Source organism: Hyla sarda, chromosome 4 (genome assembly GCF_029499605.1).
Source record: "Hyla sarda isolate aHylSar1 chromosome 4, aHylSar1.hap1, whole genome shotgun sequence".
Classification (NCBI taxonomy): domain Eukaryota; kingdom Metazoa; phylum Chordata; class Amphibia; order Anura; family Hylidae; genus Hyla; species Hyla sarda.
Genome location: NC_079192.1, coordinates 407,301,378 through 407,325,126, shown reverse-complemented (window position 1 = coordinate 407,325,126; position 23,749 = coordinate 407,301,378). Strand labels below are relative to the sequence as shown.

The 23,749-nt window shown below is 43.5% G+C and overlaps 1 protein-coding gene across 5 annotated transcripts in view; it reads left to right on the top strand.

Moving 5' to 3' along the window:
* DENND2A (DENN domain containing 2A) overlaps window positions 1-23,749 on the top strand; it is a 150,402-nt gene that overhangs the window by 116,524 nt on the left and 10,129 nt on the right. For all 5 annotated transcript variants that reach the window (XM_056517576.1, XM_056517575.1, XM_056517580.1 and 2 more), the window contains exons 10-18: window positions 219-328; window positions 643-712; window positions 6,276-6,353; window positions 8,780-8,920; window positions 9,583-9,731; window positions 17,061-17,238; window positions 19,277-19,318; window positions 22,810-22,927; window positions 23,024-23,263. In XM_056517576.1, coding sequence (XP_056373551.1) covers window positions 219-328; window positions 643-712; window positions 6,276-6,353; window positions 8,780-8,920; window positions 9,583-9,731; window positions 17,061-17,238; window positions 19,277-19,318; window positions 22,810-22,927; window positions 23,024-23,263 — 1,126 coding nt within the window. The remainder of the gene's footprint in view (window positions 1-218; window positions 329-642; window positions 713-6,275; window positions 6,354-8,779; window positions 8,921-9,582; window positions 9,732-17,060; window positions 17,239-19,276; window positions 19,319-22,809; window positions 22,928-23,023; window positions 23,264-23,749) is intronic.

Sequence of the window (23,749 nt, the reverse complement as noted above, 5' to 3'; positions counted from 1 at the left end):
ATAACCAGAAACGATTTCTCCTCGTAGGTAATTCGCCATTTCCACCACCTCTCGAGCCAGTGTAGTGCCATATTTGGTGGCACTACACCGGCAATAGGAGCAGCGGTTTGTGCGGTGTTAATAACAGAGCAGCGGGCTTTGGTTTGTTTATAGAGATGGGCGCTGACATGGCGACTGGACGGCTCCAGCTCTGACTGTTTTTTCCTTTTATGTTTCAGCTGGAAAGATCCTTCAAGTTCATGAGAGAAGCCGGCGACCAGTTTAAAGCCATTCCCCAGTTCTGCTTCCCGGACGCCAAGGACTGGGCCCCCGTCAGTCAGTTCGAAAGGTAACCTGTGGGGTGGGGGATCGCGTCCATAGTACCATAATATTATTAGTACAAGGTGGGGGGGGGGGGGGGTTTCCACAACTTTCACATATACTTTGTGTATTGATTCTTCGTTGTTGGTAAGATCTTTTCTTGCTGTCAGTGAATGGAAATGGTTCTGGTTTACACCCAGAGGCTAAAACTTGTACAGATCCAATATTGAGGGTTTGTTACCATGGTATCCAGTTTTCGCAGCAAGGCTCCATTTTTAGCGGAGTAACCCTTTGATACGTGGGATGACAAAATATTTACTGACCGATTTCTCTTCCTTGCAGTGAGACTTTCTCCTTTGTGCTGACCGGCGAGGATGGAAGTCGGCGTTTCGGCTACTGTAGGCGACTCCTGGTAATTGACTGGCAGTTTTCTTATGTCGTTGACTATTTTGAAAAAGGGCTCCCTGATATAAGGCCATGTTCACATGCCGTAAAATTGGGCCTCAATAAATGGCAAAAATTTTATTTAATTTTTTTTTTTTTTTTTACAGTGTGGGAACATGGCGTTATGTACATAAGAGTAGGACAAAAACAATCACCATTATGTTGCAAGAGAAGGGGTGGGGTGGGGGGGGGGTTCATGTACTGTAATCTTACGATTATTTTTTTTTTTTCCGGCAACTAATTAGTTTTAAAGGGGTACTCCGGTGAAAACCTTTTTTCTTTTAAATCAACTGGTGGCAGAAAGTTAAACATATTTGTAAATTACTTCTATTAAAAAAATCTTAATCCTTCCTGTACTTATTAGCTGCTGAATACTACAGAGGAAATTCATTTCTTTTTGGAATGCTCTCTGATGACATCACGAGCACAGTTCTCTCTGCTGACATTATTATAATAATAACACTTTATTTATTGTTGTCCTTAGGGGTCTGTGAACCCAAGTCCCGTGCACTGCAAGGCAGCAGTGCTAACCACTGAGCCACCATGCTGCCCTTAGCATACATCTGCTATGCATGGTTGCTAAAATGGACAGAGATGTCAGCAGAGAGCACTGTGCTCGTGATGTCATCAGTGTTCCAAAAAGAAAGGAATTTCCTCTGTAGCATTCAGCAGCTAATAAGTACTGGAACGATTAAGATTTTTTAATAGAAGTAATTTACAAATATGTTTAACTTTCTGCCACCAGTTGATTTAAAAGAAAAAAGGTTTTCACCGGAGTACCCCTTTAAGATCCCAGCTTGCTGTCAGTGAATGGAAGCTGTCCTGACCATGTCACACATTGTAAACTGTGCTGAAGTAGTTTATTTAGCGAGCGTATTGTCATCTGTAAGCTGGAAAAAAGCTCTTTTATTTCTTTTTTTCAGAATACGGAAAAAAAAATAATTTCACAAAGTGTAGCCTTGTAGCCTTGAGCTTTTTACGAACAGGCTGTGTATTTGTGTTAGTTGGACAAGGCCAGGACTCTGGATACTTCCATTCACTGACAGCAAACCGGGATTTTGACAATTGTGACGATTTAAGACATAAAATATATTAGGAAGTGGAAAAGAGATCTTTCCTGTACCCTGACCTGAACTTCTGAGAGGTTAGAACAGTCTAATCCAATGTTTGCCCCCAGCTGTTCCAAAATTACAACTCCCAGCATGCCCGGACAGCCAAAGGCTGTTCGGGAATGCTGGGAGTTGTAGTTTTGCTACAGCTTGTTGGGAAATAAAAAAAAATATATATATAATTTTTTTTTTTTTTTTTTTTTTATGTACACACTTCTACTGCAACTTTTGAGACGTTTCACAGTAACAGTGACATCTACTGGCTGCCACATGCACTACACCCTATACAATTCACATTTGCTTAAAGGGGTAATCTGACGAAAAACATCTTGTCCCCTATCCATAGGATAGGGAATAAGGTGTCCGATTGTGACCCCCGCGATTTTCGCCGCGGCACCCCAGTCATCCGTGCACGGAGCGAAATTCTGCTCCGTGCCAAATGACTGTCGACTAGAGCCAACGCGCCCCCTCCATTCATGTCTTTGGGAGGAGGCGTGATGGCTACATACTAGCTGTCACACCCTCTCCCATATACATGAATGGAGGGGGCGTGGCATCACGTTACGAACGCGGAAACTCCAAGCTTCCATGTTCCAGACGTCCGGGACCCCTGCGATCAGACACCTTTGTTTTTCGGCAGAGTACCTCTTTAACCTCTTAAGGACGCAAGGCGTATGGATACGCCCTGCATCCCGAGTCCTTAAGGACGCAGGGCGTATCCATACGCCCGTGGGAATTCCGGTCCCCACCGCTAGCCGGTTGGGGACCGGAGCCGGATGCCTGCTGAAATCGTTCAGCAGGCATCCCGGCATATCGCCCAGGGGGGTCATTATGCCCCCCCATGTCGGCGATCGCCGCAGATCGCTGGACAATTCAGTCCAGCGATCTGCAGCGATTCCGGGTCAATCGGGTCTCCAGTGACCCGGTGACCCGGAATTACTGGCTGTTCGGGGCCGTCTCTGACGGCCCCGAACAGCCAGAGCCTGCAGGGGTGAGGTGGCACTGGTGCCACCTCACGATCGCCCTGATTCGTCGGCCGGATTACCGGCCGACCAATCAGGGCGCCTGCTGCGGGCGTCACTCCCGCACCCGCTCCGCCCCTCTTCCGGAGGGCGTGAGCGGGTGCGGGAAGACGACCCCGGGTGCTGGGGACCCCGATTCCCGGCGTCAATGTTGGGATCGGGGCCCCAGGAGCGACGGCGGCGGCGAGGGACAGTCCTGTGATGAAGCAGCAGCAGGAGGTGAGTTACAGCCTCCTGCTGTTGCTTAGCAACAGCTCCCAGCATGCAAAAAGGGCATGCTGGGAGCTGTAGTTATGCAACAGCAGGAGGCAGACCACCACAACTCCCAGCATTCCCTTATGGGCATGCTGGGACTTATGGTTTTGCAACAGCTGGAGGCACATTTTTTCTATGGAAAAGTGTACCTTCAGCTGTTGTATAACTACAACTCCCAGCTTGCACAAACAGCTAAAGTGCATGCTGGGAGTTGTAGTGGTGCATCTGCTGGTTGCATAACTACAACTCCCAGTATGCCCGTTGGCTGTCGGTGACTGCTGAGTTGTAGTTTTGCAACAGCTGAAGGCACACTGGTTGTGAAACTCAGAGTTGTTTTTTTACCTAACTCAGTGTTTCACGACCGGTGTGCCTCCAGCTGTTGCAAACTACAACTCCCAGCAGTCACCTTACACCATGCACCGTACATGCTGGGAGTTGTAGTTTTGCAACAGCTGGAGGCACACTGGTTTTGAAACACTGAGTAAGGTCACAAATGCCGTGATACATAACCAGTGTGCCTACAGCTGTTGCAAAACTAAAACTCTCAGCATGTACAGTCTGTCAGCGCATGCTGGGAGTTGTAGTTTTGCAACAGCTGGATGTCCCCCCCAATGTGAATGTACAGGGTACACTCACATGGGCGGAGGCTTACAGTAAGTATCGGGCTGCAAGTTTGAGTTGCAGCAAATTTTCCGCAACAGCTCAAACTGCCAGCGAGAAACTACTGTGAACCCCCCGCCCGTGCGACTGTACCCTAAAAACACTACACTACACTACCACAAAAAATAAAATAAAAAGTAAAAAAATACTACATATACACATACCCCTATACAGCCCCCCTCCCCTCCCCAATAAAAATGAAAAACGTCTGGTACGCCACGGTTTCCAAAACGGAGCCTCCAGCTGTTGCAAAACAACAACTCCCAGTATTGTCGGACAGCCGTTGACTGTCCAGGCATGCTGGGAGTTTTGCAACAGCTGGAGGCACCCTGTTTGGGAATCACTGGCGTAGAATTCCCCTATGTCCACCCCTATGCAATCCCTAATTTAGGCCTCAAATGCGCATGGCGCTCTCACTTTGGAGCCCTGTCGTATTTCAAGGCAACAGTTAAGGGTCACATATGGGGTATCGCCGTACTCGGGAGAAATTGGGCTTCAAATTTTGGGGGGTATTTTCTGCTTTTACCCTTTTTTAAAATGTAAAGTTTTTGGGAAAAGAAGCATTTTAGGTAAAATTTTTTTACATATGCAATAGTCGTGAAACGCCTGTGGGGTATTAAGGTTCACTTAACCCCTTGTTACGTTCCCCGAGGGCTCTAGTTTCCAAAATGGTATGCCATGTGGGGTTTTTTGCTGTCCTGGCACCATAGGGGCTTCCTAAATGCGGCATGCCCCCAGAGCAAAATTTGCTTTCAAAAAGCCAAATGTGACTCCTTCTCTTCTGAGACCTGTAGTGCGCCAGCAGAGCACTTTTCACCCCCATATGGGGTGTTTTCTGAATCGGGAGAAATTGGGCTTAAAATTTTGGGGGGTATTTTCTGCTTTAACCCTTTGTATAAATGTAAATTTTTTGGGAAACCAAGCATTTTAGGTACATTTTTTTATTTTTTTTTACATATGCAAAAGTCGTGAAACACCTGTAGGGTATTAAGGTTCACTTTACCCCTTGTTACATTCCCTGAGGGGTCTAGTTTCCAAAATGGTATGCCATGTGATTTTTTTTTTGCTGTCCTGGCACCATAGGGGCTTCCTAAATGCGGCATGCCCCCAGAGCAAAATTTCCTTCAAAAAAGCCAAATGTGACTCCTTCTCTTCTGAGACCTGTAGTGCGCCAGCAGAGCACTTTTCACCCCCATATGGGGTGTTTTCTGAATCGGGAGAAATTGGGCTTCAAATTTTGGGGGGTATTTTCTGCTATTACCCTTTTTAAAAATGTAAAACGTTAGGGAAACCAAGCATTTTAGGTAAAAAATTTTTTTTTTTTTTTTTACATATGCAAAAGTCGTGAATCACCTGTGGGGTATTAAGGTTCACATTACCCCTTGTTACGTTCCCCGAGGGGTCTAGTTTCCAAAATGGTATGCCATGTGGAGGTTTTTGCTGTTCTGGCACCATAGGGGCTTCCTAAAGGTGACATGCCCCCCAAAAACCATTTGTCGCTCCTTCCCTTCTGAGCCCTCTACTGCGCCCACCGAACAATTAACATAGACATATGAGGTATGTGCTTACTCGAGAGAAATTGGGTTTCAAATACAAGTAAACATTTTCTCCTTTTTACCCTTTGCAAAAATTCAAAAATTGGGTCTACAAGAACATGCGAGTGTAAAAAATGAAGATTGTGAATTTTCTCCTTCACTTTGCTGCTATTCCTGTGAAACCCGTAAAGGGTTAATACACTTACTGAATGTCATTTTGAATACTTTGGGGGGTGTAGTTTTTATAATGGGGTCTTTTATGGGGTATTTCTAATATGAAGACCCTTCAAATCCACTTCAAACCTGAACTGGTCCCTGAAAAAAAGCGAGTTTCAAAATTTTGTGAAAAATTGGAAAATTGCTGCAGAACTTTGAAGCCCTCTGGTGTCTTCCAAAAGTAAAAACTCATCAATTTTATGATGCAAACATAAAGTAGACATATTGTATATGTGAATAAAAAAAATTTTTTTGGGAATATCCATTTTCCTTACAAGCAGAGAGATTCAAAGTTAGAAAAATGCAAAATTTTCACATTTTTCATCAAATTTTGGGATTTTTCACCAAGAAAGGATGCAAGTTACCAAAAATTTTTACCACTACGTTAAAGTAGAATATGTCACGAAAAACAGTCTCGGAATCAGAATGATAACTAAAAGCATTCCAGAGTTATTAATGTTTAAAGTGACAGTGGTCAGATTTGCAAAAAATGGCCGGGTCCTTAAGGTGAAAAAGGGCTCAGTCCTTAAGGGGTTAACTTTGTTTGTTTTATTTTTTGTTTTTTTAACACATCCAAGACCTATCACTGCAGCATATGGAATGGAATTCATACAGAAGTATTGAAATATCTCACTATATAGTGTAATATTACATTCTGCAGAGACGTATATCTATTGAGATATATATATTGTATTATTATTATTAATTGTATTATTTTTTTTTTTTCTGTACAGCCTAGTGGTAAAGGAAAGCATCTCCCTGAAGTGTACTGCATTGTGAGCCGGCTGGGATGCTTTAATTTGTTCTCCAAGGTAATGATCAGTGCAATGGGAAAATATACCTGACTTCTTACAAAAACAGCGCTACCCCTGTCCATAGGTTGTGTCTGGTATTGCAGCTCTGTTCTTCTGGAAATTTTTTTTTTTATATATATATATTTTTTTTAATATTTTTTCAACTGGTGCCAGAAAGTTAAACAGATTTGTAAATTACTTCTATTTAAAAATCTTAATCCTTCCAGTACTTATCAGCTGCTATATGTTGCACAGGAAGTTCTTTCCTTGTTAAATTTACTTTGTCTGAGCACAGTGCTCTCTGCTGACACCTCTGTCCATTTTAGGAACTGTCCAGAGCAGCATAGGTTTGCTATGGGGATTTGCTCCTTGTTACGCCGAGCGCTCCGGGTCCCTGCTCCTCCCCGGAGCGCTCGCGGCGTTCTTCTGTGTGTAGTGCCCCGGTCAGACCCGCTGACTGGGAGCGCTGCACTGTTATCGCCGGCAGGGATGCGATCCGCGTAGAGGGAGGCGCCCGCCTGCGGGTTGCATCCCAATCATATCACCTGTCCCGTTCCCCTGCTGTCATGTCCCGGCGCACGGCCTCGCTCTCTAGGGCACTCGCGTGCCGGCTCTCTGAAATTTAAAGGGCCAGTGCACCACTAATTGGTGCCTGGCCCAATCAGTGGTAATCACTCCCAAACATATATAAACCCACTTCCCCTTCCTGTCCTTGCCGGATCTTGTTGCCTTGTGCCCTGTGAAAGCGTTTAGTGTGTTCCCAAGCCTTTGTACCCAGACCATTTGCTGTTGCCCCTGACTATGAACCTCGCTGCCTGCCCTGACCTTCTGCTACGTCTGACCTCGCCTCCGTCTAGTCCTTGTGTACCGCGCCTGTCTCAGCTGTCAGTGAGGTTGAGTCGCTATCGGGTGGAACGACCTGGGGGTTACCTGCCGCTGCAAGTCCATCCAGCTTTGCGGCAGGCTCTGGTGAAAACCAGTAACCTCTTAGACTCCGTTCCCCTGGTGCGGCCCACGTCATCACCTCACTGACACAGAGGATCCACCACCAGTGTCCTCTCCGCATACCAGTCCGGATCCTGACACTCCTACTCTGGACAGTTCTTAAAATGGACAGAGGTGTCAGCAGAGAGCACTGTGGTCAGACAGGAAGGAAATTCAAAAAGAAAACTTCCTGTGCAACATACAGCAGCTGATAAGTACTGGAAGGATTAAAACATTTTAATTTACAAATCTGTTTAACATTCTGGCACCAGTTGATTTAAATAAAAATATTTTCCAGAGGAGTACCCCTTTAAATGAGGCTTAGCTGTAATACCAAAAACAACCTGTACACAAGTGGCGCTGTTTTTTGTTTGTTGTTTGGAACATTTGTCAAATATTTCCTAGAACTTTTTCTGTGCATTCACATCACGATTTTACCATCCTACATCTTCTCACGATTTTTAACTTTGAAATCGTACAAATCTGCACGCCAAGTCGTATCCATTGACTTCCATTCATTAATGATAGACAACAAATGCATCAGTTTTGATCAGCATCCGATTTTGCACAATTTAAGATCGGAGGAAAAATCGTGGTTGACCATGATTTTTCCTCCAAATTCAAAATCGGATCGAAATCGTGTCCGATTTTTTTTATTATTGATGTCTAGGTAAATCGCATGGAATCGTGTGACTGTGCGATTCTATCAGATTCATCGCACACTATTTTTTCTTTGTATGCATGCGCAGTAGACTTCAAAACAAATACACTTCAAATATATAAAACTTTATTGCCATTAGCATACATATTAATTTTAAAAACAGGATCAGATTTTTATTGAAAATCGGATGGCATTTTTCATCTGTACGATTTTTGGATATGATTTTAAATCTGATAGCAAAGAATTTTTTACATACCATTGTATACGATTTTTTCTATCCGATTTCGTCCAATTTTACTGTCCAATAATCAGATGGTTAAAGGGGTACTCCCGTGGAAAACTTTTTTTTTTTTTTTTTTTTAATCAACTGTTGCCAGAAAGTTAAACAGATTTGTAAATTACTTCTATTAAAAAATCTTAATCCTTCCAGTACTTTTTAGGGGCTATATACTACAAAGGAAATACTTTTCTTTTTAGATTTCTCTGATGTCCTGACCCCAGTGCTCTCTGCTGACCTCTGTTGTCCATTTTAGGAACTGTCCAGAGCAGCATATGTTTGCTATGGGGATTTTCTCCTGCTCTGAACAGTTCATAAAATGGACAGCAGAGGTCAGCAGAGAGCACTGTGGTCATGACATCAGAGAAATCTAAAAAGTAAAGCATTTCCTCTGTAGTATACAGCCCCTAAAAAGTACTGGAAGGATTAAGATTTTTAAATAGAAGTCATTTACAAATCTGTTTAACTTTCTGGCACCAGTTGATGTAAAAAATATCATGATATCCTCCCATATCCCTTCAGATCCTGGACGAGGTGGAGAAGAGAAGAGGCATCTCTCCTGCCCTGGTGCAGCCGTTCATGAGAGCCATCATAGACGCCCCGTTCCCAGCTCTAGGACGGAAGATCTCTGTGAAGAATTTCCTGCCAGGATCGGGAACAGAGGTATGAAATAAAGGTTCCAGGAGGAGTTGTATAGGCTGTTTGGGGGGGCGGGAGTATAAAGATAACCATAAACCTAAACCGAATCTGTCCACTCTTCTATGTCTGTTTTAGTAAATACATGCATTTCTAAAATAATTATTTATTTATTAATTATTTAAAAAAAAAAAAAGGAACAATGATTTGTGCCGTCCCTCTGTTATTCCTCCTGGAAATGTATGAATAAATGGACGACTGGGTGTTATCATTCCCCCCTCCTTTATCAATATGTGTTTATACTAATGAACCGTGTCAGACTGTGTATGGCAGTGTTTTCCAAACAGTGTGTCTCCAGCTGTTGCAAAACTACAACTCCCAGCATGCCCGGACAGCCAAAACTGATGTGAAGCAGAAAAAAATAAAATACTTTAGCTAAAAAAAAACAGATTTTATGGTATGTGAACATGGACTGCAATACCGGACACAGCCTATGAACAAGAGTGGCGCCGTTTCTGGTTTTATCATTTTATACACTTCGTTAACTACCCCTTCTCTTCTATACCCCATTGTATTGAGAAATAAATAACATAATCTGATGTTACCCGACATACAGACAGTGGAGGAGGCAAATGTACGATGGGGGATGATCTCCTCCCACCTCTAACCATGTGTTACCTTCTTCCTAGGTAATTGAACTGTGTCGACCCCTGGACTCTAGGCTTGAACATGTGGATTTTGAGGCCCTCTTCTCCACTCTCAGCGTACGGCACCTCATACAGGTCTTCGCCTCCCTCCTCTTAGAAAGAAGAGTCATTTTCATGGCGGACACCCTCAGGTAACTCCCTACTAGAACCATTGTTTCCTATAGGTGGAGGGGCCCTCATGGTCTTGGTTGTTGTAAAACTCCCATAGAAACCCACAGGATAGGGCAATATGGGTCTGCTGGGACCCCATGTGATCTCCAGAACGGGGCCCCAGCTCTTCTCTGCATGGAGCGGTGGGTCAGCACACACTCTGTGTATGTACAATGACCCCCCCCCGACTTACGATCATTTCAACATACGATGGCCTCTCATAGGCAGCATCAACATACGATGGCCTCTCATAGGCAGCATCAACATACGATGGCCTCTCATAGGCAGCATCAACATACGATGCTTTTGTATGTCGGGGCCATCGCATAAACGGCTATCCGGCAGCGCAGACTGCTTCAGCTGCCACCGGATAGCAGTTTACGGTGCCCCGTGTGGTCCGCTGATGATCACTCACCTGTCCTCGGGGCTCCGGCACATCCTCTTCGGGATCCCCTGCATCGCCGGCGCTCTCCATCATCGTCATCGCGTCGCTGCGCACTCCGTCCCGTCATCCAATAGGAGCGGCGTGCGTAGCGACGTGATGGCGGCGACGGAGAGCGAGGATGCCGGGGAAGCGGCGACAGCGATGGAAGGCGACATCCAGCGCAGTGGTGACGAGCGGTGACGGTCCGGAGCGGCGGGGACACGTGAGTATAACCTCCAATACCAGTGGTCTTCAGCCTATGGACATCCAGATGTTGCAAAACTACAACTCCCAGCATGCCCGGACAGCCGTTGGCTGTCCGGGCATGCTGGGTGTTGTAGTTTTGCAACATCTGGAGGTCTGCAGGTTGTAGAGTCGGTGCCCATTCTGTTCCCAGTCCTTCTGCGCCGAATCCATCACTTGTGTGTGTGTGGTGTGCCAGGGGGGTGCAATGTGAGGTGTATAGGGAAGATGTTGGAGCCCAGGGGCAGATGGTATTAACCCCTAAATGTTCGTGACGCCAGGGTGTGGTTTTCTTAAGTAACCACCCGAAGGTAGCACCGCTAGTCCTAGTTAGGCAGGGCAAATAAATAATAAAATAGTCCAAGGCCAGGTTAGGGTTAATGGTAGTTTACTGAGGTAGACAGATGGTCCAGTCTTTACAGCTAGGCCAGGATCCCAGAGAGGTGGCCAGTAACACAGGGGACCTCGCAGCTTGCTGGGACTTGCATTGACTTTGACTTACTTTAGGACAGCCACGCTGACTATAATAGACTTGACTTGACTGTAGGTAGTGACAGCAGACAGAGATGACTTGACTTACTGACATGTGGCTGTAGTTTAGGCTTGAGGCCTCCAGATGTGCTGGACACTGGATCTGAGACGTCTGGACTGGACTTGACCTCAGGATCTAAGAGGGCAAAAATGGCAGATTGCAGCTCCTCCCTTCCTTATTAAGGGGGGCTGAGCAAGGAGCCCATAGGTCAAGCTGCTGGTCACCTGGTTAGCTGGTGCTCTCTGGGTAACAAAACATGTGACTTGAACATGTGACAACATTATCATGTGACTAACTCAAAGGTCCTCAAAGGCCCTTTATACAGAATACATATAACACTATGGAGGAGACGCTGCAGCAGAGCCCCTAGGACACAGAGGGACTCAACCTGACAGGGCCTAAGTACTGTATGGGACTGTATCCCCTACTGGGACATCACATGTGTCCATCACATAAACATGGACAGATCTAATATCAAAAGTGGTTTCTATTCATTGACTGCAAGCAGAGATCTTGACGATCTTGAGGAATTTGTTACAGAAATCATATTCAATCAATACAGTCTATTAAGAATATCTCAGATTGGGTGATATAGCTGTCATTGACTGCCAGGGAGAGTTGAAAGAGGAAAGGGGAGGAGCCTCTGGGTGTCCAGGTGACATAGCCGCTGATCCTCAATTGGATTTTCCAAAGTTTGCCGATTGTGACAAATCTGACTCAGAATAGAAGCAGCGCAGCGATACATGCGACCCCCGACCTTCACCGAACAATGTATTATATCTTCATATCTGCTGAAACTTCCTCAGAGAATTTTTTTCGCTTTTTTTTCTTAACTCTTTTTTTTGTTTTTATTTTTTTTGTATTTTTTTTGTATTTTTTTTACTTTTTAACTTATTAATTTATTGTTTATTACTCTTTTTTTATTTTTTTACTATTTAAAGGGGTTATCCAGGAAAAAACTTTCTTTTTATATATCAACTGACTCCAGAAAGATTTGAAAATGACTTCTATTAAAAAAAATCTTAATCCTTTCAGTACTTATGAGCTTCTGAAGTTGAGCTGTTCTTTTCTGTCTAAGTGCTCTCTGATGACACGTGTCTCGTGAACTGCCCAGTTTCGAAGCAAATCCCCTTAGCAAACCTCTTCTACTCTGTGCAGTTCCCGAGACAAGCAGAGATGTCAGCAGAGAACACTGTTGCCAGACAGAAAACAACAACTCAACTTCAGCAGCTGATAATTATTGAAAGGATTAAAAAAATTTTATAGAAGTAATTTACAAATCTGTTTAACTTTCTGGAGCCAGTTGATATAAAAAATAAAAAAAAAAGTTTTTTCCTGGATTACCCCTTTAACTTTTACTTTAAATTTTTTCATATTTTTTTGGGCTTACTTATTTTGTCCCCATTCAATTTCCAGATATTTAAGGGTTAAGCGTGAAGCATTTTTGTGCTCTTTTCCTGTTGTGTTGTCACGGAGACCGTTGTAAACATGACAAGCGTTTAGTGCTGATGTCACCCAGCGTATAATTATGGAGCGTTGTATATGCAGTGGGATTCTGGGCACCGGTCCAGGAATGTCTCTGCTCGGAGTGACTAGTGATGCCTCAGATAGCAGATGTAGGACTCCGCTAAGGACTTTGGACGTGGTTATTGGAGCAAATTCAATACAAACCCCCCAAGTTTGATGAACTGTGATGAACGTATAAGCAGTCGCTTCTATAAGGGGATTGGTATTCTTACACAATATGGAAAGTATGCTATAGTCTTCACAGTGTGGGTCTTTACCACAGTCCTGGCATTCTATTTATGGGTTTTTTTTTTTTTTTTGGCTCAGAGAGACCTATAGTGTCAGTTTGATCATCTCGGCCCATGAAGTTATAATAAAATGTAAACCCTTGGTAAATATATAAATAGGCACTTCTGTAACGTCATCGCATATTATTCCCCAATGTACAGACAACATAAAATCTGTGTATTCTGTCGTTTCTCAGTCATATATGTCTATGGTAAAGCAAGACGGAGATTAATATGGTCACCCAACTAGAGAGGTGACAACCCCTGCACTTTTATCAGCCTTAAATTTTAGGCTTAAAGGAGTACTCCGCAGCTCAGCGTTTGGAACTGTTCCAAACGCTGGAGGTGGTGCTGGGAGCTCGTGATGTCATAGCTCCGCCCCATCATGATGTCACGCCCCACCCCCTCAATGCACGTCTATGGAAGGGGGCGTGACACGCCCCCTTCCATAGACTTGCATTGAGCGGGCGGGGCGTGACATCATGATGGGGCAGGACTATAAGGTCACGAGCTCCCGACACCGGCTCCAAACGCTGAGCAGCGGAGTACCCCTTTAAGCCTAAAATTTAAGCCTGTAAACCTGATGGAGATTATAGAGTCAGTAACATAGGAGACCACTGTAAACCTGATGGAGGTTATAGAGTCAGTAACATAAGAGACCACTGTAAACCTGATGGAGATTATAGAGTCAGTAACATAGGAGACCACTGTAAACCTGATGGAGATTATAGAGTCAGTAACGTTGGAGACCACTGTAAACCTGATGGAGATTATAGAGTCAGTAACGTAGGAGACCACTGTAAACCTGATGGAGATTATAGAGTCAGTAACGTTGGAGACCACTGTAAACCTGATGGAGATTATAGAGTTAGTAACATAGGAGACCACTGTAAACCTGATGGAGATTATAGAGTCAGTAACATTGGAGACCACTGTAAACCTGATGGAGATTATAGAGTCAGTAACGTAGGAGACCACTGTAAACCTGATGGAGATTATAGAGTCAGTAACGTTGGAGACCACTGTAAACCTGATGGAGATTATAGAGTCAGTAACATAGGAGACCACTGTAAACCTGATGGAGATTATAGAGTCAGTAACATAGGAGACCACTGTAAACCTGATGGAGATTATAGAGTCAGTAACATAGGAGACCACTGTAAACCTGATGGAGATTATAGAGACAGTAATGTAGGAGACCACTGTAAACCTGATGGAGATTATAGGGTCAGTAACATAGGAGACCACTGTAAACCTGATGGAGATTATAGTCAGTAACATAGGAGACCACTGTAAACCTGATGGAGATTATAGGGTCAGTAACATAAGAGACCACTGTAAACCTGATGGAGATTATAGAGTCAGTAACATAGGAGACCACTGTAAACCTGATGGAGATTATAGAGTCAGTAACGTTGGAGACCACTGTAAACCTGATGGAGATTATAGGGTCAGTAACATAGGAGACCACTGTAAACCTGATGGAGATTATAGAGACAGTAATGTTGGAGACCACTGTAAACCTGATGGAGATTATAGGGTCAGTATCATAGGAGACCACTGTAAACCTGATGGAGATTATAGAGTCAGTATCATAGGAGACTACTGTAAACCTGATGGAGATTATAGAGTCAGTAATGTAGGAGACCACTGTAAACCTGATGGAGATTATAGAGTCAGTATCGTAGGAGACTACTGTAAACCTGATGGAGATTATAGAATCAGTAATGTAGGAGACCACTGTAAACCTGATGGAGATTATAGAGTCAGTAATGTAGGAGACCACTGTAAACCTGATGGAGATTATAGAGTCAGTAACATAGGAGACCACTGTAAACTTGATGGAGATTATAGAGTCAGAAATGTAGGAGACCACTGTAAACTTGATGGAGATTATAGAGACAGTAACGTAGGAGACCACTGTAAACTTGATGGAGATTATAGAGTCAGAAATGTAGGAGACCACTGTAAACTTGATGGAGATTATAGAGTCAGAAATGTAGGAGACCACTGTAAACTTGATGGAGATTATAGAGACAGTAATGTAGGAGACCACTGTAAACTTGATGGAGATTATAGAGTCAGTAACATAGGAGACCACTGTAAACCTGATGGAGATTATAGAGTCAGTAACATAGGAGACCACTGTAAACCTGATGGAGATTATAGAGACAGTAACATAGGAGACCACTGTAAACCTGATGGAGATTATAGAGTCAGTAACATAGGAGACCACTGTAAACCTGATGGAGATTATAGAGACAGTAACATAGGAGACCACTGTAAACCTGATGGAGATTATAGGGTCAGTAACATAGGAGACCACTGTAAACCTGATGGAGATTATAGAGTCAGTAACATAGGAGACCACTGTAAACCTGATGGAGATTATAGAGACAGTAACATAAGAGACCACTGTAAACCTGATGGAGATTATAGAGACAGTAACGTAGGAGACCACTGTAAACCTGATGGAGATTATAGAGTCAGTAACGTAGGAGATCACTGTAAACCTGATGGAGATTATAGAGTCAGTAACATAGGAGACCACTGTAAACCTGATGGAGATTATAGAGTCAGTAACGTTGGAGACCACTGTAAACCTGATGGAGATTATAGAGTCAGTAACGTAGGAGACCACTGTAAACCTGATGGAGATTATAGAGTCAGTAACGTTGGAGACCACTGTAAACCTGATGGAGATTATAGAGTCAGTAACATAGGAGACCACTGTAAACCTGATGGAGATTATAGAGTCAGTAACGTTGGAGACCACTGTAAACCTGATGGAGATTATAGAGTCAGTAACGTTGGAGACCACTGTAAACCTGATGGAGATTATAGAGACAGTAACATAGGAGACCACTGTAAACCTGATGGAGATTATAGAGTCAGTAACATAGGAGACCACTGTAAACCTGATGGAGATTATAGAGACAGTAACATAGGAGACCACTGTAAACCTGATGGAGATTATAGAGTCAGTAACATAGGAGACCACTGTAAACCTGATGGAGATTATAGGGTCAGTAACATAGGAGACCACTGTAAACCTGATGGAGATTATAGGGTCAGTAACATAAGAGATCACGGTAAACCTGATGGAGATTATAGAGACAGTAACGTTGGATACCACTGTAAACCTGATGGAGATTATAGGGTCAGTAACGTTGGAGACCACTGTAAACCTGATGGAGATTATAGGGTCAGTAACGTTGGAGACCACTGTAAACCTGATGGAGATTATAGGGTCAGTAACGTTGGAGACCACTGTAAACCTGATGGAGATTATAGGGTTAGTAACATAGGAGACCACTGTAAACCTGATGGAGATTATAGAGTCAGTAACGTTGGAGACCACTGTAAACCTGATGGAGATTATAGAGTCAGTAACATAGGAGACCACTGTAAACCTGATGGAGATTATAGAGTCAGTAACATAGGAGACCACTGTAAACCTGATGGAGATTATAGAGACAGTAACATAGACCACTGTAAACCTGATGGAGATTATAGAGACAGTAACATAGGAGATCACCGTAAACCTGATGGAGATTATAGAGTCAGTAACGTTGGAGACCACTGTAAACCTGATGGAGATTATAGAGTCAGTAACATAGGAGACCACTGTAAACCTGATGGAGATTATAGAGTCAGTAACGTTGGAGACCACTGTAAACCTGATGGAGATTATAGAGTCAGTAACGTTGGAGACCACTGTAAACCTGATGGAGATTATAGAGTCAGTAACGTTGGAGACCACTGTAAACCTGATGGAGATTATAGAGTCAGTAACGTTGGATACCACTGTAAACCTGATGAAGATTATAGAGTCAGTAACATAGGAGACCACTGTAAACCTGATGGAGATTATAGAGACAGTAACATAGGAGACCACTGTAAACCTGATGGAGATTATAGGGTCAGTAACGTAGGAGACCACTGTAAACCTGATGGAGATTATAGGGTCAGTAACGTTGGAGACCACTGTAAACCTGATGGAGATTATAGAGTCGGTAACGTTGGAGACCACTGTAAACCTGATGGAGATTATAGAGTCAGTAACGTTGGAGACCACTGTAAACCTGATGGAGATTATAGAGTCAGTAACGTTGGAGACCACTGTAAACCTGATGGAGATTATAGGGTCAGTAACATAAGAGACCACGGTAAACCTGATGGAGGTTATAGAGTCAGTAACGTTGGAGACCACTGTAAACCTGACCGTGGGAACAAATGTAAAATCTGAACTAACAATTATAATATTAAATTCTACAATTACTCAATTATACTATTTTTATTTTTTTTTCTCTTTCAGCACCTTGTCCAAATGTTGCCATGCCATGGTGGCTTTAATTTACCCATTTGCCTGGCAACACACCTACATTCCTGTGCTCCCCCCATCAATGATCGACATTGTCTGCTCCCCCACCCCGTTCCTCATCGGGCTCCTGTCCAGCTCGCTCCCTCGTCTCAATGACCTGCCGGTGGAGGAGGTGAGTTCGACCTTATCTTTTTTTTTTTTTTTTGGAAATCTTCTAACACAGTGTTCTTCAACCTCTCATGAACCTGCCTTTCCCAGAATGCCCTGTAAACCGATGTCATGGTATGCTGGGAGTTGTAGTCTCACAACAGAAAAAGTGTTCTAGCAGAACCTCATGAGCGCAGGTATCCTCTCCACCTAAAAAAACAAAGCCCCCTCTGATCATAGAAGGACATTGTATCTGGCAGGCGGGGTAAGCGTGGCAAGCGTTCAGCAGGCAGTAGAGAAGTAATCGCAGCAATTAACAAATGGCTTCCGGCCGGAGAAGAAAGAAGCGGTTTTGCTGCCAACTTTTACACAGTTCTGGGGTGTAGCTTTATAGGATGATCTGCCGTACCCCAAACATACCCATGGGGAAAGGTGGAGCATGCAGGAGGGCTGTGAACAATTTAGCAAAATCCAGACGATACTGTAGACATTCTGTAACTTTTCAGTAAACTTTGCGTTGCAGTTCCTTATCTTAACACCATTTTTAACAACTCTGCTTGCTGTTATTGATCGGAGGAACATTCGTCTTGAGATTAGATTCCAAACTTTGTTACATTTTACCTGCGCTGACACACTGAAACAAAACTGTCAGGGCAGGAGGAAAGATTTGTTTTGCTGGTGCACTTAGATCAGTGTTTTCCCAACTAGGGTGCCTCCTGCTGTTGCAAAACTATAACTCCCAGCATGCCCTGAGAGCCTTTGGAGGAACACTCGTCTCGAGAATTGATTCCAATCTAGACAATCCTCTTGGATACATTTTACCTGCGCTGATACATTGTAACAAAACTGTCAGGGCAGGAGAGAAGATTTGTTCTACTGATGCATTTAGATCAGTGTTTTCCCAACCAGGATGCGTCCAGCTGTTGCAAAACTACAACTCCCAGCATGCCCAGACAGCCTTCGGCTGTCTGGGCATGCTGGGAGTTGTAGTTTTGCAACAGCTGGAGGCACCCTGGTTGGGAAAACACGGACTTAGCTCATGCATATAAAATTAAAGCAAACACAGCTTCAGTCTATACAGGGTCCAGCTTGTGGAGCTAAACGCGAATGTTGCTGCCCACTGACAGCAAGCAGAGATATTGACCACAAAGCTGTTCAGGCATTTTGGGAGTTGTAGTTGTGCAACAGCTGGAGGCACCCTGGTTGGGAAAACACTGACTTGGCTCATGCAGATAAAATTACAGCAAACGCAGCTTCAGTCTATACAGGGTCCAGCTTGTGGAGCTAAACGAGAATGTTGCCGCCCACTGATAGCAAGCAGAGATATTGACCACAAAGCTGTCCAGGCATTTTGGGAGTTTAAGTTTTGCAACAGCTGGAGGCACCCTGGTTGGGAAAACACTGACTTGGGTCATGTAGATAAAATTACAGCAAGAGCAGCTTGGGTGCATACAGGGGATGTTACTGCCCACTGACAGCAAGCAGAGATATTGATCACAAAGCATTAGAAAGTTTTTAGTTGCATCAAACCAGATTTTTTTTTTAACTATACAGTATTTTATATGGCTTCGTTTTAAGGGGCTTATCCTGGGTTGAATTCTTCAACAAAAAAAAAAAAAAATAACAGCGCCCCCCCTGTCCTCAGGTTGTGTGCGGTACTGCAGCTTTGTTACATTAACGGGAATGGAACCAGTTTGTAATACCGCACACAAACTGATCACAGGGGTGACGCTGTTTTTTTTTGTAATCTTTAACCCTATCACTGCACAGTTTCGGTTCTTCTCGGGGAATCTCCTCCCTGCATTAACCCCCTATAGTACGGAGTGCTGGCCGTTGCGGCGTTGCGTGTCAGTAGGTAGCGGGGCTGGGCGTTTTCTGAACAGGCTCCAGGATTATAAGGTTCTATGTAATTTCTGGTCAGTACTAGGGGAAACCTCAAACCACAATCCAGGATGTGCACTCAGCATAGATGGACGAGAGCCCAGGGCGCCCGCAGGGGCCCCCGACTGGAAAGACCCCAGGAAATAGGAAATGACTTTTTTTGTTTTGTTCTTCCATTGCAGGTTCTCCTGGTCGACCTCGGTAATAATCGCATCCTGAGACAGGTGAGTGAAGCCGGGAGGAGGCCAAAAGGGCTGTGTGTAGCTTTCATCTACATGGGAGGCTCTGGCCTATGATAAACCCATAGACCTAAAGGGGCACCCCGATAGGTGGAGGGTCCGAACACTCAGCTGCTCCCATTTCCCATTCAACACTAGGACCTATACTAATAAAGAACCCCCACCATGAGCTGCCTGCCATGGTATTATTTAGGCACTGTATAGCAGTATTATATGGACACTATACAGCACTGTATTAATAAGTTCACGGTATATACTTCATATGAAAGCATCCAATCTACTAGGGATAGTGGTATTATTTAGAAATGATATGGCCATATTTTTTAGACACAGGATAGGAGTATTCTTTGGCAGTGTTAACTGTACCAAGGATAATAGTGTTATTTCGGCACTGTATGGCGGTATTATATGGACATGATATAGCACTGTATTGGTGAGTTCACAGTATATGCTTTATATGGAAGCATTAGTGGTATTATTTAGAAAGCATATGACCGTATTATATGGACATATGATAGGGGTATTCTTTGGCAGTATATATCTACCTAGGAGAGTAGTGTTATTTAGGCCATGTATAGCCGTATTATATGGACACTATATAGTCTAATATAGGATAATGGTATTTAGAAATGATATGGACACATGATGGGGTTATGCTTTGGCAGTGTCATATGTACATAGGAGAGTAGTGGGGTTTTTTTTAGGCACTGTACAGCTGTATTTTATGGACGCTATATATAGCAGTGTAGTTGTGGTGTTAGGAGTTCACTGTATGGCATTGTATATGCATTGTACAGAAGCATTGGAGGGGGGGAGGGGTTGTCTTTCCAATGCAGGGTGGCAAAATTTTTAGTGTCTGTTTTGCACCGAAAATAAGTTGTATGAACTCCCAGTTTTGGCAAAAAAGTTTAGCAGAAAACCGGGAGTTGGGCAAATATTTTGCTCAATTTTGCCACTCTGCTGGTGCAAGGAATGGTAAATTCCCCCATTGGATAAGAGATAGTGGTATTAGAAATGACATGGCCGTATTATATGCCCACGGGATAGTGGTATTATTTTGATATTTTGTAGATACAGGATAATATTGGTATTACATAAACAAAGAATAGTTGTATATTTTAGGCATTGTATGGCAGTATTATAGAGACACAAAATAGTGGTAATATTTAGTTAATGTATGGCAGTATTATATGGACATGGGATAGTGGTATTATTTGTGCATTGTATGGCAGCATTATATGTATATAGGATAGTGGTATTATTTAGGAACTATAAAGACACAGGATAGAAGTATGATTTAGTCATTGTATGGAAATATATGTATACAGCATAGTGATATTATTTAGGCAACATGTATGGCAGCATTACATGGACACAGGATAGTGGTATTATTTAGGCAATGAATGGCAGCATTACATGGACACAGGATAGTGGTATTATTTAGGCAATGAATGGCAGCATTACATGGACACAGGATAGTGGTATTATTTAGGCAATGAATGGCAGCATTACATGGACACAGGATAGTGGTATTATTTAGGAAATATGTATGGCAGCATTACATGGACACAGGATAGTGGTATTATTTAGGCAATGAATGGCAGCATTACATGGACACAGGATAGTGGTATTATTTAGGCAATGAATGGCAGCATTACATGGACACAGGATAGTGGTATTATTTAGGCAATATGTATGGCAGCATTACATGGACACAGGATAGTGGTATTATTTAGGAAATATGTATGGCAGCATTACATGGACACAGGATAGTGGTATTGTTTAGGCAATGAATGGCAGCATTACATGGACACAGGATAGTGGTATTATTTAGGCAATATGTATGGCAGAATTACATGGACACAGGATAATGGTATTATTTAGGAAATATGTATGGCAGCATTACATGGACACAGGATAGTGGTATTATTTAGGCAATATGTATGGCAGCATTACATGGGTACAGGATAATGGTATTATTTAGGCAATATGTATGGCAGCATTACATGGGTACAGGATAATGGTATTATTTGCAATGAATGGCATCATTTGTATAGACACTTGATATTGGTATTATCTAATCATTATATGGAATTTGTATATCAGTATTATTTGGGCATTTTGTGACTATTGTATGAGCAAAGAATAGTAGTATTTTTAGGCACTATATGGCACTGTTGTTAAAGGGGTATTCCGGCCACAGACATCTTATTCCCTCTCTAAAGGATAGGGGATAAGATATCTTATCGCGGGGGCCCGCCACTGGGACCCCCCTCGATCTCCGTGCAGCACCCGCATTCTATAACGGGCCGCTGCTCCAGTCTCGGAAACCTCTGTGTTTCTGGGACTGGAGACGCAACGTCTCGCCCCCCTCCCATAGACACGAATGGAGGGGGCGTGGAGTGACATCACGAGGGGGCGTGGCGTCACGTCTTCAGTCCAGGGGAAACAGAGGTTTCCGAGACTGGAGCAGCACGTCATAGAATGCAGGTGCTGCACAGAGATCGCGGGGGGTCCTTTGGATAGGTGATAGGATGTCTATGGCTGGAATACCCCTTTAGGGTACATTGACACGTACAGGATCCTGCGCAGATTTGATGTGCAGGATTTTTAACTGCAGATTAGAAGCTGTGCTTAGTCATTTAGTTTACATTGAAATCTGCAGCAGAAAATCCTGCGCATCAAATCCTGAGCATTAAATCTGCGTACGTGTGAACGTACCCTTAAGCAGTATTATAGTAGTATTACTGTCCATTTCACTACTTTAAATGGTCACTCTCATTAAAACTAATTTATGCTATTTCACTCCTTATGGTAAATAAAAAATATTTCTAATATACTTTGTTTAAAAAAAAAATGTTTTTTATTTGTGCTTAAAAAAGCTCAAGAGCACATTTTCCCCCATCTCATACACAGACTTTGTACCGAAGCCCAAACACAGGAAGTGCAGCCTGGAGTGCTGAGGTGGGTGTGTCCAACCAACAGCATATGGCAGTTAAGTGTGAGAGGAGCTATGATTGGATGAGGCTGGACACACCCCCCTCAGCACTCCAGGCTGCACTTCCTGTGTTTGGACTTCGGTCCTAAGTCTGTGTATGAGATGGGGGAAAATGTGCTCTTGAGCTTTTTTTAAGCACAAATAAAACTTAGAAAACTTCATTTTTTTAAACAAAGTATATTAGAAATATTTTTTATTTACCATAAGGAGTTCAATAGCAAAAATTAGTTTTAATGAGAGTGACCCTTTAAGCAATATTATAGCAGTATTACTGTCCATTTCCCTACTTTAAACAAACACAGGGAAATAAGGGGAAAGATCCCTGGGGAAAACATACAGAAAGGCTTTGTCTATATGTTTTCCCCAGGGATCTTCATATTCCCGGGATAGGATGACCCTGTATGGCCGCACTCCACTGAAGTCCCCAGCACTGATTGAAGACTTTGGCTGATCTACTTTGTCTCTTTTGTGATCTTAGATGGAAGACGAGGACTCAATCCTTCCCCGCAAACTGCAGGCGGCCCTGGAGCAGATCTTGGAGCAACGCAACGATCTGGCAGTGGATATCGACCAGGGCTCCACTAACGGGCAACAAGGTAAACACCATAATAGAGCCGGGCAGGGTTGGTTGTCCAAACTAAAGCACTCGCCACATTTGCCCATGATAACGTTGCCCCCTCCGTGTCCCTCAGACTCCAGCTCCCTGAATGACATCGTGTCGGAGTCCTTCGTCCGCTTCTTTGTGGAGATCGTCGGCCACTACTCCCTGTTCATGGTTCCTGGGGAGCAGGACGAGAGGACTCTCCTCCGCGACGCCTTCCGCAAGTCTGTCTCCTCCAAGAGCGTCCGCCGCTTCCTGGAGGTGTTCATGGAGACTCAGATGTTTGGAGGCTTCACCCAGGAACGAGAGATGCGGAAACAGGGAAACAAAGGTCAGAAGAGGGGTTAATAAATGTGGGGGGGGGGGCAGTTCCTTGCTTGTATATTAAAGGGGCTGTCAGGAATATAAAAACAGAGCTTTTTTTTTTTTTTTTCACAAAACAGCGCCACCCCATGTCCTCAGGGTGTGTGTGATATTGCAGCTCATTTCCATGGAAGGAAATAGAGACAAGTTGTAATACCACACACAACCTGAGGACAGGGATGGTGCTGTTTTTGAAAGAAATTAGCTCTGTTTTTTATTTTATTCCTGGATAACGCCTTTTTAAAGGAACAGTGAAGACAGAGCAAGAAGGCCAAAAAGGGAATCCCTATGTATGCCCCCTCACACTGAGCCCAGTCCATCCATTAGGCCCATAGAGTTCCCCTTTAAGAAATTATTTTCCTGCCAATTCTCCAATAGTGTTGATTTGGACAAATTATATGCACCATAACCCATTGTATAGATCAGTGTTTCCCAACCAGTGTGCCTCCAGCTG